This window comes from Salminus brasiliensis, chromosome 19 (assembly GCF_030463535.1).
Source record: "Salminus brasiliensis chromosome 19, fSalBra1.hap2, whole genome shotgun sequence".
Classification (NCBI taxonomy): Eukaryota; Metazoa; Chordata; class Actinopteri; order Characiformes; family Bryconidae; genus Salminus; species Salminus brasiliensis.
Window position 1 is genome coordinate 25,754,268 of NC_132896.1, and position 14,232 is coordinate 25,768,499.

Here is a 14,232-nt window from a genome sequence, read left to right on the forward strand (position 1 = left end):
GAGGACACAGGTGGTGTACCCAGAGAAAACCCAAGGGCGCGGGGGGAGAACACACTCAGGGATCAAACCCACGACCCCCAGCCCCTAGAGCTGTGCAGCATACACACTACCCATGCTATAATAATGCTCTACAGGAATGCACTAAACTCTTTGAATGAAATAAAATGAATTAGAGCCACAAAAACAAAATAGATGGGGAAGTCAGGTTCAAAGTTTATGTAGTGCAACAATACATGGCAAAGCTTATCTACATATATACAGTCCTTCTATGTCTTAATCTTCACCTAAAACAAATATTGCCTTAATAGTGCCTTAATTATTGTCTCCAGCGAGGGCCAACTGTCATGAAGCGTTCCGGTTTTGGACCTGCCTTAAATCGATCCATAAAGTGACGTTATACTATTTACATTTCTAGTCTTGGCAGCCACTAAAGCTTTCTTTTTTACCAGTTTAAGGGTCAGTTCCCTGGACAGGGATTAAGCCTAGTCTATAAAAGTATTGAACTATAGAAAAAGTTTTTAAAAAACTTCGTCTTAGACGTCTTATTCACATGTTTTCAACTTTGATCTTTGTCCCCTGAGACTCCAGGGCGCAGCCTCGAAGGAAGCCGTTCAGTTCACAGCTGAATGTTAACCTCGCTGTGAGTGCCATCACCATCAATAGTACTCTCGTTGCCATCGGACAGAAATCCGCTGGCAGATCGCTGCATCCTGCTCTCCAGTGTGGTGAGTCTCTGTTTGAGCCGCTGCTGCGTGCCCGTGTATTCCCCCAGCAGCCGGGCGAAGCGGGTTTGCAGGGTATCCAGGGATGCCTCCAGTCGCTCCACTTTCTCCTCCATCTGTTCTCCTGTAAGCCCTCCTGCCCTTAGATCTTCCAGCAGTCCTTCCTTCCGGAGGATCTCCCGGCCCCTCTCCTCCAGCACCTTCTTGGCATCAGGGTATTCTATCACAGCTTCCATCAAGTCACCCTTGGACAAGCAGAAGAGGTCAGAGTAGCCAATGCTGCGGATGTTGGCCGTGCGGCGGTTGCCCATTTTGCTGCCCTTGATGTTGAGGATGCTGATCTCACCAAAGCAGCTGCCGGACGTCAAGAGGGCAAACTGCGTCACTCCATCATCCGCTACCACCGCCAGCCGACCCTCCTTGATGATGTACATCTCCTTACCAATGTCTCCTTTCCGACAGACGTAGTCGCCCGGGCTGAAGACCTGAGGCCGCAGCTTAAGAACGAGTTCCACTAAGAGGCCTGCTTCACAGTCCTGGAAGATCCGCACCTTCTTCAGTGTCTCCAGATGCACGTTGATAGCGATTTCTGCCCGCAGCTTGTTGGGAAGGTTCTTGAGCACCTCTTGCTCATCGATTGCTTTCTTGTTGGTCCACAGGTAGTCAAACCATTTGATGACCCGGGCCTCTAGCTCTTTGCTGACCTTGCGGAACTGCATGTAGTGCTTGATGGCGTCGATGCGGGCCTGGAACTCGGCACGTGTGGCGTTCATGTTGGATATCATGGACCCTACGTTGCCCACAATGGTGGCAAAGATGAGGACCCCCACTAAGAAGTCAAAGATCACAAAGAGGTACTCCTCGTCACGCACAGGCGCAGGCATCTCCCCAATGGTGGTGAGCGTGAGGGTCGACCAGTAGAGGCAGTAGACATATCCTCTTGACAGGGCACCAAACTCGGGATCAGAGATGTTGGGATAGACCCACTGGTCTGAGCCGAAGCCAAGAGACTTGGAAATGGCAAAGTAGATGCAGGCATTCCAGTGGATGATGACCAAGATGTAGAGTACCAGGTTGCCAATGCGAAAAGTGTTGGGATAGCTTGTGCGAGTTTCCGTGCGGTCAAAGAATTCAAACATCCGGGAGAAGCGCATCAGCCGGTTGAAGCGCAGCTCTGGTACATGGATTCCAGTAGCAATGTAGGCCAGGTCTGTGGGCAGGATGGACAGGAGATCCAGTTTAAACTGCAGGGTACAGATGTAGGTGTCTCTTAACTTTTTGAGGTCCTTCACCAGAAGGCCCTGCTCCAGAAAACCTGCAGTATGGAAATCATTGATGTAATTTTGTGTCAATTGATCGAAAAGGTGTAATTTGTAAAATGTCAACAAATACACTTTTTACAGACACGTGATTGTTGACCAAGGCTTCTGACCTGTTCTTAGTCTCACACAGGTGTCCAGTATGTAGAGAAGATCAGAGAGGTAATCCAGAACCAGCCACACAATGTAGTTGTTGGTTTGAAGCTCATCAAAGCAGGCCCTGTGTTTGAAATATCAATAGCTAATTTGTGAGCCTGCCACAGGGAATGCCCCTTTGCACTTGGCACAATTGCAGATATTTGCATAAATCATCATAAAAATGAGCATCTAAATTAGACCTGCTTGCTTCATTAGGTTTGAAGCTCTTAAACTGGTTGTTTTTCAGAAAAGAAACAGCTCATCCAGGCCAGTTCTAGATAATTCTAGCTTTTGTCTGAATGGATTGTTATTCTTATCACTTTAGAAATACACATGTATTCAGTCTGTTCAAGCAAAACCGCTGAATGGTAAATTACTATCTCTGAGGCAAGAAAGAGAAGCGTGTTCTTTACCTGGCCACCAGTAGGCACCAGTTGTACAGCACAGCCGTGGCAATGACGAACAGCCAGTGGTAGTACAAGTCATCTGCTGGCGCAAGGATGAACACATCTGACTTCTTCCTATTGATGAATGCCCAAAATGGTTTTGTGTAGTACAGGTAGTTTACAGCAGGTCTGAACTCTTTTGAGGTAAGATGATTTAGAACAGTGGTCACCAAGTTTCCTGCTGATGCTTTTCCTTCCTTTCTTCCTTCCTTTCTGCTCTTTTAGCTCCAGTCACACTTTTAGGAGGACTTTAGTAGGATTTGAACACTGCATAGCTGTAACACTCCAGAAATAGGATTGGTGACCACTGGTACTGCCCCTTTCAGACTTCAGATTTTTAAATGAAGTCAGAATAGTGAGGTGGTGGTAGTAATTAACCCCATTAGCTCCAAATCACTATAATACACTTTATAACCCTCTTTGGCACGGTGTTACCCTCAGACAACAAACCACTTTGATTATTGCACTGTCCCTTTAATGTTGTTTTTTTAATCATAATGTCGCAGACATATCCACGTACATTCATACGTAATTTCATCTGAAGGTGGAGCAATCCCGCCAGGAACAAAAGCCTTATGGGATGTGGTGACTGCAATAAGTAACAATTTCTTTTGGTACTGCCAGTTAACCCACTTGTACGTAGCTCCCTAGTCATGGGGCAGTTAAGGGTCAGCCAAGTGACGTATGTGTGTATTTGTGTCCTTGAGGCAACAAAACAGTCTCTGGTCCGAAGGGAGGGGGGGGGCAAATTGTTTGACTGATATATCAACAGTGGGATGACATTAAATACATGCCTCTGTGTAGAAGTGTAGGAGACTGTAGTGGCAATTAACCCAACCACAAATCACATGGAGAAAAAGCCACAGAAGAGGAAAAACTTACTTGGCCTTGATGCTGCTGTCCGGGTCATTCTGGTCTGGTCTGTTGCTGCTGATGCGGCTGGGGGCGATGCGAAGCTCGGGCCCGCGGAAGCGCTCCAAGAATGAGTCTGGTCTTTCTTCCTCCTCCTGGAGACTCTTGTGGGCCCATTCCCGGAGCGTCACTACCATACTCACCAACCTGGGATACATGGTTGCATTATACATTTTGCTTCTACATTTTTATCGTTCATTGTACTGTACTTATCATACAGTCAAGCCCACTGTTTAGCTATGGTTATGTTTGGAACGATAGCAACATAGTTTTTTCTCCGTTCAGATTAAGACCAAGTTTACATGGCAACACAGTAACTAAAGCCTTAGTAAATATCTGTGTGAGCACAGATCCAAAATTATAAAAGCAAGTTTAGCAGAACAGGATTTCTTATTTGGTTAGATAACTTATGGATTAAGGAAACTGAATCTTGTCCAATCGGAAATGATGAAATGCTGCCTTCAGGTCCACTGTGGAGACTCGTAAATGCGACATGATTTCTGTTCAAGAGGTTTTGGATGGAAATGACATGAACCCCCCTGCTGTTTTTCTGTTGCCAGCAGAGACCAAGTATATTTGCAAATACAGCAAACAAAGCAAACAAAGAAATATTTTTGTCCAGTAAGAATCAAGTATCAGTAGCATGTACTTTATTCATGTGTGGATGACAGTGGACTATTAAAAAAAAAAACTGCAGTATTTATATACTGCTGCTTATTAACTAACACATATTTTTACAGTTTATACAGTTATCTGTATTTTTTGTTGACACGCCAGCTTACAAGTTGTGGTTCATCAAAAATATGAGTTTTCTATTCCTACGTACAATTTTTCCGACCTGACTTGAAGGCAGCTCTTGAAGGCGCTTTTCAGTCAAGTTATCCAGCCTTACTGCCTCCTCCCCTGGCCACCAGCTTTCAGTGGAATTGCTTTTTTTTCAGAATTTTAGCATAATTCAATCATTCAAATGTACACAAACTCATTCAGTCCAATGTTAAATAGTCCACTGTAGAAATGGAAGAACCAGGGGCTGCAATGTCTTTGCAAACATTTTATTCACCACCCAAAACAATCAGTGAACTTATTTAATGTTCTACTGTTCTACCTACTGTTGTGCCAAAATGTCACAATTTCTGCCATTTTTTAATTTTTCCACAAAATGTGAAGCTAATTATTCTTTATGTTGTGTCAGTTTGATGATAAATGGACCAACTGTAATGCTCTCTTTCATAATTATCTCAAAACTGTCTCTTAAAACTATCGTAAAACAAAGTTTCAAGCATTAGGCAGCACTTTCATAACTATTACATATATAACTTTCTGTGACGAAGCTTTTAGGGCCTCTTTACATCTGGTATTACCATGTGTTTTGTATCTGGATAGTATCTGGATCTACTTTGTCTGCTTATTAAAATGCATCCCCAGCGTGACCAGATCAAATCCGGTTTAATTTCCTGCGACTGTAAACAGTTTGGAGTAAAGGTGAGGGTTCCCCAGTAAAGTGTAAAAGGTAATTTACCCTTGTGTTAAATATGAATGAGATTCGTCTGTGACCAAGTACAAAAGCGGTCCGATCTCAGTGCGGCCTAGGGGGGATTTAGCCATGGCTTTTCATGCAAGTGAACAAGTGAAATCCGAATGTGATCCGATCACCCAAAGCGCATGTTAACCAGGTGTCAGCAGGCTCTTAGAGCTTTTCAATTCTTCAGATGTCTGGTCCCTGTCACCACCTCAGACACTGATATGAAGGTAAGACAATGAACAGCCATCCTTCTGAGATAAGGTTCTGACCGTGACAGCGCTCCTCTTCCACGGAAGGAGCTCCGGGAGTTCAGGCCACGAGGCTCAATCGTGGCCACCCTCTGCAATTCTGAAGACGTATCATCACATATTGATGGGCCGCTGCAACACACACAAGCCATGGTTAGATGGTTAGTATACGACAGTGTGACGTTCTATAGAGTAAGAACAGCTCAGGTGCTAATCTTACCGGCTCAGCATGCTGTCTGCTCTCTCAGAATCATCCTCCATGGAGGTCTTCACTGAGAGCCTATGGGCTGTCAGATCTGTACTCTCCTCCAGCACTTGACCTGTCATGCTGTCACAGAGTATGTAGATCAACAAGCATCCAAAAACATAGAATCGGTCATTTGTTTCTCAATCTAGTCAAATAAAAAGGAAAGACCCCCTCTGGGATCTCCGCTTGGTTATATTACTTAGCATTTGGTGTCCAGTTCGACTAGTGTTGAAAGGCAGCTATAAGACAGATGGACAACAACCTAGATGTAGTGGATGGTGAGTCACTCAAGTGTTTTCTCAGTTCAAGGGAACTAATGGGGAGTTTGTCCTCCTTCAGCTACAGTAACCGTCTCTACTCTTCTTGGACGAAGTCGCTCTAGATGTTGAAGCATTGCTGAGAGAGGTCAGTTACTGGGGTTGGGTCAATAATTCGAAACCACAGCTCATGTCAAAGGTACAGGATGTTGGATTATCACCACCTTACCTCTCACCTCACCCCTAACTCATCCCAAAAGTATTGGATGGAGCACCGTCATTGCAGGAATCACAGTTTCTCTGTTCCACAGCTCAATGCTTATTGAGCCCTCTAGTGCTTCCCAGTCTATTGACAACATTTTTTTAAGATAAGATAAGATAAGATAAGATAAGATAAGATAGTCCTTTATTAGTCCCGCAGTGGGGAAATTCACAGTGTGACAGCAGAAAGGGATAGCAGGACACTCAGTTACAAAAATTTAGATAAATAATTTACACTATATACACACAATATAGATAAGAATTGCACATGGGGGGGGGGGGGATATTGCACATAGTATTCCCTGAACATGAACATGTGTGTGTAGTTAAGTGTGTGTGTATGTGGTCCTCTGGGAGCAGTGCTGGTTGTGCAGTCTGATGGCAGCAGGAAGGAAGGACCTGCGATACCGCTCCTTCACACACTTGGGATGAAGTAGCCTGTCGCTAAAGGAGCTGCCCAGTGCTGCCAGAGTCTCATGCATGGGGTGGGAGCTGTTCTCCAGCATGGATGCCAGCTTGGTTGTCATCCTCCTGTCTCCCACCACCTGCACTGGGTCTAAGAAGCACCCCAGGACAGAGCCGGCCCTCTTTATGAGTTTGTCCAGTCTCTTCTTATCTGCCGTCGAGATGCTACTGCCCCAGCAGACCACTCCATAAAAGATGGCAGATGCCACCACTGTGTCGAAGAACGTCCTCAGGAGTGCTCCCTGCACTCCAAAGGACCTCAATCTCCTCAGCAGGTAGAGTCTGCTCTGGCCTTTCTTGTAGAGGTTATACAAACTGTGTGTGTGTACAGTTGAACACTTCTTTTAGGAAGTCACTTTTTGGAAGTGGGGTCGGGATACAGTTGGACTCATAGTGTAGTATACATTAAATTGGATGTTGAGTGTACAGGCATGCCTCTTAACGTCCTGTTAGTGATCATGATTGACTACAGCTGGTAGTTTCATTAAATTGACCGGCACACAGTCCAATGGGAAAGTCCAAGAAGCTCTGATCTGATTTCTAGGTATAAATGAACAGGATACATTTTGATCATACTGCTGTAGTTCTTATAATACACTCTTTGTAGTATAATACACTTATGTAGTAAAGACAATGTTTCTATATAGAACCACGGCAACTCTGGGGCAGTGGTAGCTCAGCGGTTAGAGCTCCGGGCTATTGATGACAGGGTTGTGGGTTCGATACTGCCACTGTTGGGCAAGCTGCCACTGTTGGACCCCTGAGCAAGGCCCTTCACCCTCTCTGCTCCCCAAGTGCCACAGCAATGGCTACCTACCGCTCCAGGCACGTATATGTGCTCACTGTCCACTGTGTGTGTTTCACTGGTGTGTATGTGTGTGTTCACTGCATGTATGGGATAAAAACGGAAGCCAAATTCCATCTGTGTCCATCACAAATGGTCAATATGGTTGTCTTGTCTTGTCTTTGGATGCTCCCATGGTTCTTTCCCTATTTAAAGAACCCTCAGCACCTTATAGAGCCCTTGGAGTTAGGAAATTATGTGTATAGTGAACAGAGGTTAAGGCGGTCACCCAGTCGCGACCAAATCCTTCAGAGAAGTTGCCGTCACCGTGGAGATATCCTTGGCATCCATAGCAACTACAGATATTGCAGTAGTGATTACCCTCTATTTGAATCAATAAGTGCTGGATCAAGTGGGAATCAGTGCAGTGATGCAGGGCAGCTTCTTCCACAAGCCGTTATGCATTCACAAATCATGAGAAAAGACACAGTGACCAGACAATATCCAATAAACCCTGAAGACTGGGTTTCCACTTCAGCTGAATCTGATACACCTGTGAGTCAGAAGCGCTGAGCTGATTACTGTATTTGTCCAGTGTGTAATAATCCAGCTTGTATTACTGAGAGCTTAGCAAGGTCTGCACCAAATACACACAGATTAAAGGATCAAAGTGGAAGGGAAACATTTTTATCATTTTTATGTAAAATCTATATACCGTCTCAACCGTCTCAACCAGTGACTCCTCTGTTCTCCATATTTATATCTATTTAATCCAGTCTGCACTGTTCTTTACTGCTGCACTTAGCACTTCACTTTAAATATACAACTCTGCACATGTAAAGTTTACAGGTGTGTCTGTGTGTGTATGTCACTGTGTGTGTGTGTGTGTGTGTGTGTGTGTGTGTGTGTGTGTAGGATGGGTGTGTTTGTTACTTCTGTAATGTCAGTTATCGTGCACTGTGAGCTACTGTAACCAAAAACAAATTCCTTGTATGTGTAAGCATACTTGGCCAATAAAGTCCGATTCTGATTCTGATATAGATATCATCACTGTCACACAAAAACCCTGTATCTCCATTTCCCCCATTGTTTAACAAATTTAACAGTTGCTTCTCAGATTGTAGCAGAATTCAGGATGAATGGACCAATAGAAATGTTTTTTTTTCTTTTTTTTTTGAGATACAAGGTTTGTGTGACAGTGATAAATTGCATAACATATTTAAATGCCATTGCAAGTGAAATCATCTTACATTTAGTAAAACATGATGTATCATAACATCACAATTTTCTGATTTTGTTGTAATTTTAGAAATATTAGAATATTATATGATGTATTAAATTGTTCATAGACATGCTTATTTCTTTGAAGAACCATCTACCAGTTTTTCCCCCATTGCAAGAAAGCCTTTAACCAGGCCAAGCGTTAGAATAAAGCTATCATGGTTCTATACAGAACCCTTTAAGAAATCCATTTTTAAACTTGTTTTAAACTTGTTTGGTTCTTTTTTTGTTTTGTTTTTTTAAAGCAAAATTATCATTTTCATTTATTGAAATAAAAGTAACATTATGGAAAAAGACTTGAAAAAATACTTAAGTTACATAATCAAACAGTCCTCACAAAATATTAATAATAGATAGGAATTGTTTTATGAAAAAATCTTAGAAAATAGACACTTCTATAAACTTCTTAAGATAATAATATAATATATATAATAATATAATATATATATATATATATATATATATATATATATATATATATATATATATATATATATATATATATTGTTTGTTTGTTTTGGGGTTTTTTTGGTTCAATGTAAGTGTCTATTTATATATATTTGCCAATAGAATAATACACCTACAATACATAACATTCATCTAAACAAGTACATTTAAATTACACTTTTAATTATTAAAAAATAAAAAGTTAAACAATCTTACATTATTAATACAACAACCCCAGAGTGAAAATATCAGATATTTATGTATCTAGATCTAAGATGATTTTACTTGGCAGGATAGCGTATGTACAAAGTAGAGCAGCAAGGTAAAGACAACACATCTCTGACTTTCTGTAGACTTTTATACAATTGACAGATACTGGAACTTATATTTGTGTTTCTAGTAAAATAAGTAATTCAGAACGTTTACAGGTAGCCTGGGTCATCAACAGATGCAGGTCTGATCAATACAAACACAACTTTTGCGACCAAGTAACTCACCTGTCTTTGATCCGCCTTAGTCTGTCTTTGAGGTTTTCCAGTCAAAAACTGGTTCCAGGACTATTCGTCTATTACAGAAATGAAGCCTTCCATTTTGTTCAGCACTAAAGGGAAGCTTTCCCTCGGAGACGCAGTGTCAGCTGTGCCCTTTCAGCTTGGAGCATCAAGTCTTCTCTACACACGGCTGAGGTCCGCCAGTCACGACCGGAATGAATACCCTGCGAATCAAATCAGGGCAGCGGAGAGTGAGAGGATGAGAGGGGAGGGGAGATAGAGAATGGAGGGTTGAGAGGGAAGATGGTACCATATGGCACTTCAGACATCATACACACACACAAACACACACACACACACATTCACACACAAACACACACACACACACACACACACACCTCTCCATCTACTCTGCACATCATACTCTGGCAGCCAGAATTAAGCCAAATGTTGTTTGTCCACCTTCTATTGGTACTTATGCACAACCAGAGCAGGGCATCACTCAGAGATGGGGGACGGGGTGCTTTTATTGGCGAGTGTTGCGCTGGACCTTTTGTATGATGAAGCTCATTGTAATTCAGACGGGCCCTTGTCTCTTTGAAGTGCACTGATTGCACAGTGTCGTGCTTTTCTATGCGAATGACACCTGATTAGATGCAAAAGGATTGGAGGATTTCCACATGCTGAAGTGTAACATTTTTGATACAGCATTGAAATAAAATAAATAAAAACGTAAGAAATTCAGCTTTGAGGCAGTGCATCCAAAGCAGAGGCCTAACTGGAATCTTCTAAATTTCCACACTGTAAAAAAATCTACATTAAATGTGTTGGCCTATGCAGAATTTTGCTTCCTGCACTGGAAATGGAAAAGCAGTAGGTTAAAATAATCATTTAAGATAGTCCAACACAATCTTTTTCAATGTATCTTTCTTAAAGGTTCTATTAGGGACCATTTCTGAACAGTTAAAGCACCATTTAATCATCCAGAAGGTTCTTTGAGTTATGGTCCTGTAGGCATGTTCATAAGTATTTGGACAACAGCACAGTCTTTCTAATTTTGTCTCCGTACCCCATCTCAACAGACACGAAATGAAGCAATCAATGTGAGACCTTCAACTTTAATTTAAGAGATTTAACAAAAAATAGCATTCGTTTAGAAAGTGACATTTCTACAGGTCCTCCATTCTCACAGGCTCAAAAGTAATTGGACAAACTAGCTTTTTAATGATTTTACATACAGAAATGTTATTTAATAATTCAACAAAACATTTGCAGTCAATGACTGCCTGAGGTCTAGCCCCCACTGACATCCCTAAAGGCTGAGTTTCCTGCCTCAAGATGCTTTGCCAGGCCTTTCCTGGAGCTACCTACAGTTGCTGCTTGTTTGTGGGTCAGGTGACTGACAGACATTTAAGAACCATCTATACTTTGCCTCAAGAAACTCTTGGGTTGCTTCTGCAGCATGATTCAGGTCAAACTCTCTCTGTACTGTGAATCGCCATCCAATCAATTTGGAAAATGTGGCTGAACCTGTGCAGAAAACCTTGCTCTGTACACTTCAGAATTCATCACGCTACTTCTATCATCAGTCAACAACAGTCAATCAGTTCCATTTGGCAGCCATACATGACATGTCATAACAGTACCTCCACCATGTTTAACAGATGATGTGGTACGCTTCAGATCATCACCTGGGCAGTTTAGTCTAATCTGTCCCTTCTGTTCTTATGTGTTACCTCTCTAGCTTTTAGGCCTTGGCTGCCTGGAATCGCAGCTTAGTTTAAGAAATTACAGAATTTGGTACCAGCAATCTAACTATATGCTATGCTCTCCATAGCTCTCCATGTCTCCATTTGGGACAAAGACACATTTTCCTTACAATAAGCCCTTCAATAAGCATCAATCCAATCAGACATGAATAAAGTATACCTTCCTGAGTTTAAATAAAGCGCACAACACTTTTTTACATACTTCCGCTCATTTCAGGGTACCAGACTGTTTGGCTTCCCAGGTGTTTGTGATTACTCAGGTGTGTTCCATTGCTTCAATAGTGCAGTAATAGGACACCCAGGCTTGCTCTCAAGCTTTTAAACACCTCTGGAGTCTGTAGTAGCTATTGTTCAACATAATAAAATAAGGGATAAGAGCTGTGCCAGTAAAAGTCATTAGCCATTATGCGTCTAAAAACAAGAATAAAACCTTTAGAGGCAACAGGACAACTTTGGGATTTCCCAAACCAACTGTGTGGAATATCATGAAGAAGAAAGAGCGCACTGGTGAGCTCATTAATCACAAAGGGACAGGAAGGCCAAGGAAGACCTCCACTACTGATGGCAGAAGAATCCTCAACTGTCTGTCCGACAGATCAGCAACAGCCTTCAGGAGGCCGGTGTGCATTGGTCACAGGCTACTATCTGCAGAAGACTTAATGAACAGAAACACAGAGGCTACATCGCAAGATGTGCACCAGAATGGCTAGATTACATTTTGCAATACTTAAAAGAGCCTGCAGAATTTTGGACAGATGAGACCAAAGCTGTGTCCGAAACTGCGCCCTATATCATATCCCTTTCAGTGATATTCCATTGCTGTGTGACAGTAGAGCGCATCGCTGTCACCCTGTCACACACTGTGGGATTGTTATATTGCACCGAAAATTCAGCACTACGGTTTTTTAGACACCACTACTAAATGGTGGAACCCCAAAGTAGTGCACTAAATAGTGAATAGGGTACAGCTTTGGACACAGCCAACATCATTATCTCAACCTTTTTTATTGCTAAAAGTCCATTTGAGGAAAAATCAGGAGCCTTCTTGTGCATTTATATCACAGACATTTGATGGAAACAGCTAATCCAGTTACATAAGATTAAACCTAAACCTCCTAATTGTATTTTTCAGAGCCAAACCAATCGCTGTGAAATATAATTAGAGCTCTGTGGAACTAAAACAGTGTAGTAAATCAAACAGCAGTGTATCCTCACCCCACTAGAAAATCATCCTTTAATTGCAGGCCTGATCATTAATTTAGACTGCCCATGAGTCTTGCCCAGTCCCTTGTGAGATTGCGGAGGATTATAAACCCTCATCTGCTTTGAGTGTAGATGCAATGCACACTCTCTTATCCTCCACTCGTCAAGCATCTGTGTTTCATAAGGCCTGATGTGGCACACTGATGAGAGCACCTCGTCGAGTGGCAGCAGAAAGAGAAGGACAGGAGGATCAGTGTAGCGGAGGCAGGTTTGCTGCCCTGTGAACCCTTCTCTGTCCTGCAGACCGGGTGATGGATATGACTGGGAAAGCAGGTGAAGAAGCAGGGCCAAGAACAGGGCAGCCTTTGTTTCAATGAGACCATCAACAGACGGTGGTGTTCAAATGCAGGGCAGGCCTCTCATGTTGCGCACCAGGGGCGTTTCTAGACTACTTGTTGTACCAGGGCACACACAGAATTTAGAGGGGCACAGTTGGACCCCTCTGCTTGTGTAATAATATTACTATTGTTAATAATAATAATATTACTGTCACATTCATATTTCCTGCATGTAAAACTGTGATCATTTTCTTTGCATCATCAGTTCATGTTAGCTAGACAACAGGCTTTTAAATAGAGTACCGTAATATTGGCTGTATCATGGCAGTCATTTTGCAAGCTTATCGTCGCTCTCCAGTCACAAACATGTATCTCCAAAATGGTGACCTTACAGAAGGCAAAAACATCCTTAACTTTAAATGGCAGTCAATGGAAAATAAGAGCTACAGGGTTCAAACCACGGAGAACATTTTAAAAATGGAGATGGTTTTCATTGGACAGCAGTGAAATGTTATCAGTGCCCCTTTTATCATGCTGAATAAAGCCTAAATGAATAAATGAATGCTTTTGCTCCAGTGGTCTAATATGTATTTTGACAGGTTATAGTGGCCTAAATCAAAACATAAAGCATGTCTGTTTTTTACGAATGGGCTTTACTCAGCTCAAATAACCCGTTAGCTTCTCAAGCTTTAAAAAAGATGCAGGGGCATTATGGGAAATGCTCAGCAAAGAGACCATGATTTTTAGTGGGGTACAATATCACTTTATTGGGGGCACGTGCTGAGTAAATTGGGTGTAATGACGCCCCTGTTTTACACCCCAGGAAGATGGTGGGGGAAATATGAGGTTTTGGAAGGACTGAAGGGATATAAAGGATCTAAACTCTGGAGTTTCATTACTGCCACCTTCTAGCCTAGACAACGCTTCAAGCGCCTCAACATATTCTGGGTGTCGCTCCGAAGCTGCGCATCACATCCTGGTTTAAGAGAGATTCCTCTCTGGCTGGACTGAATGGGATTTCTGAAAAATTGCACACTGTGGTCAACAAAAATGTTCAGATCCCGATTCTACTGGATCCTCTGAACTATATGGTTGTAATGAGTCCAAATATGAAATCTGCTGCCCACAGACCTGATATCCTAATGGCAGAGTCATGCCAATATGGATATTTTAATTAGTTAACTACCACCTCTTAGGTAGAGATGCATCCATCTGCAGGACCGGAGAGCCAGCCGCAGCTCTCCACCAGCAGCTCTCAGTGCAGTTGTTGTAGACATGCGCCCCTTAGCGGCGAGTAGTTTCCCTGTAAGGACTAGTAAGTATTTATAGTTTCCCAGTACAGGGGAATCTCAGGTGGTGTTGAGACTTGTTGGGAGTAATCA

At 42.5% G+C, this 14,232-nt stretch overlaps 1 protein-coding gene across 1 annotated transcript; it reads right to left on the reverse strand.

The window, feature by feature from the left end:
- Positions 1 to 616: 616 nt before the first annotated feature.
- Positions 617 to 9,653, reverse strand: cnga2a (cyclic nucleotide gated channel subunit alpha 2a). The gene is made up of 7 exons (XM_072663813.1): positions 9,547 to 9,653; positions 5,528 to 5,635; positions 5,329 to 5,439; positions 3,508 to 3,684; positions 2,593 to 2,700; positions 2,155 to 2,261; positions 617 to 2,037 (listed from the first exon to the last, which is right to left on the reverse strand). The coding sequence occupies exons 2-7, from the start codon at positions 5,632 to 5,634 to the stop codon at positions 617 to 619; spliced, it is 2,031 nt and encodes a 676-aa protein (XP_072519914.1). The 5' UTR covers position 5,635; positions 9,547 to 9,653.
- Between the last annotated feature and the right edge of the window lie 4,579 nt (positions 9,654 to 14,232).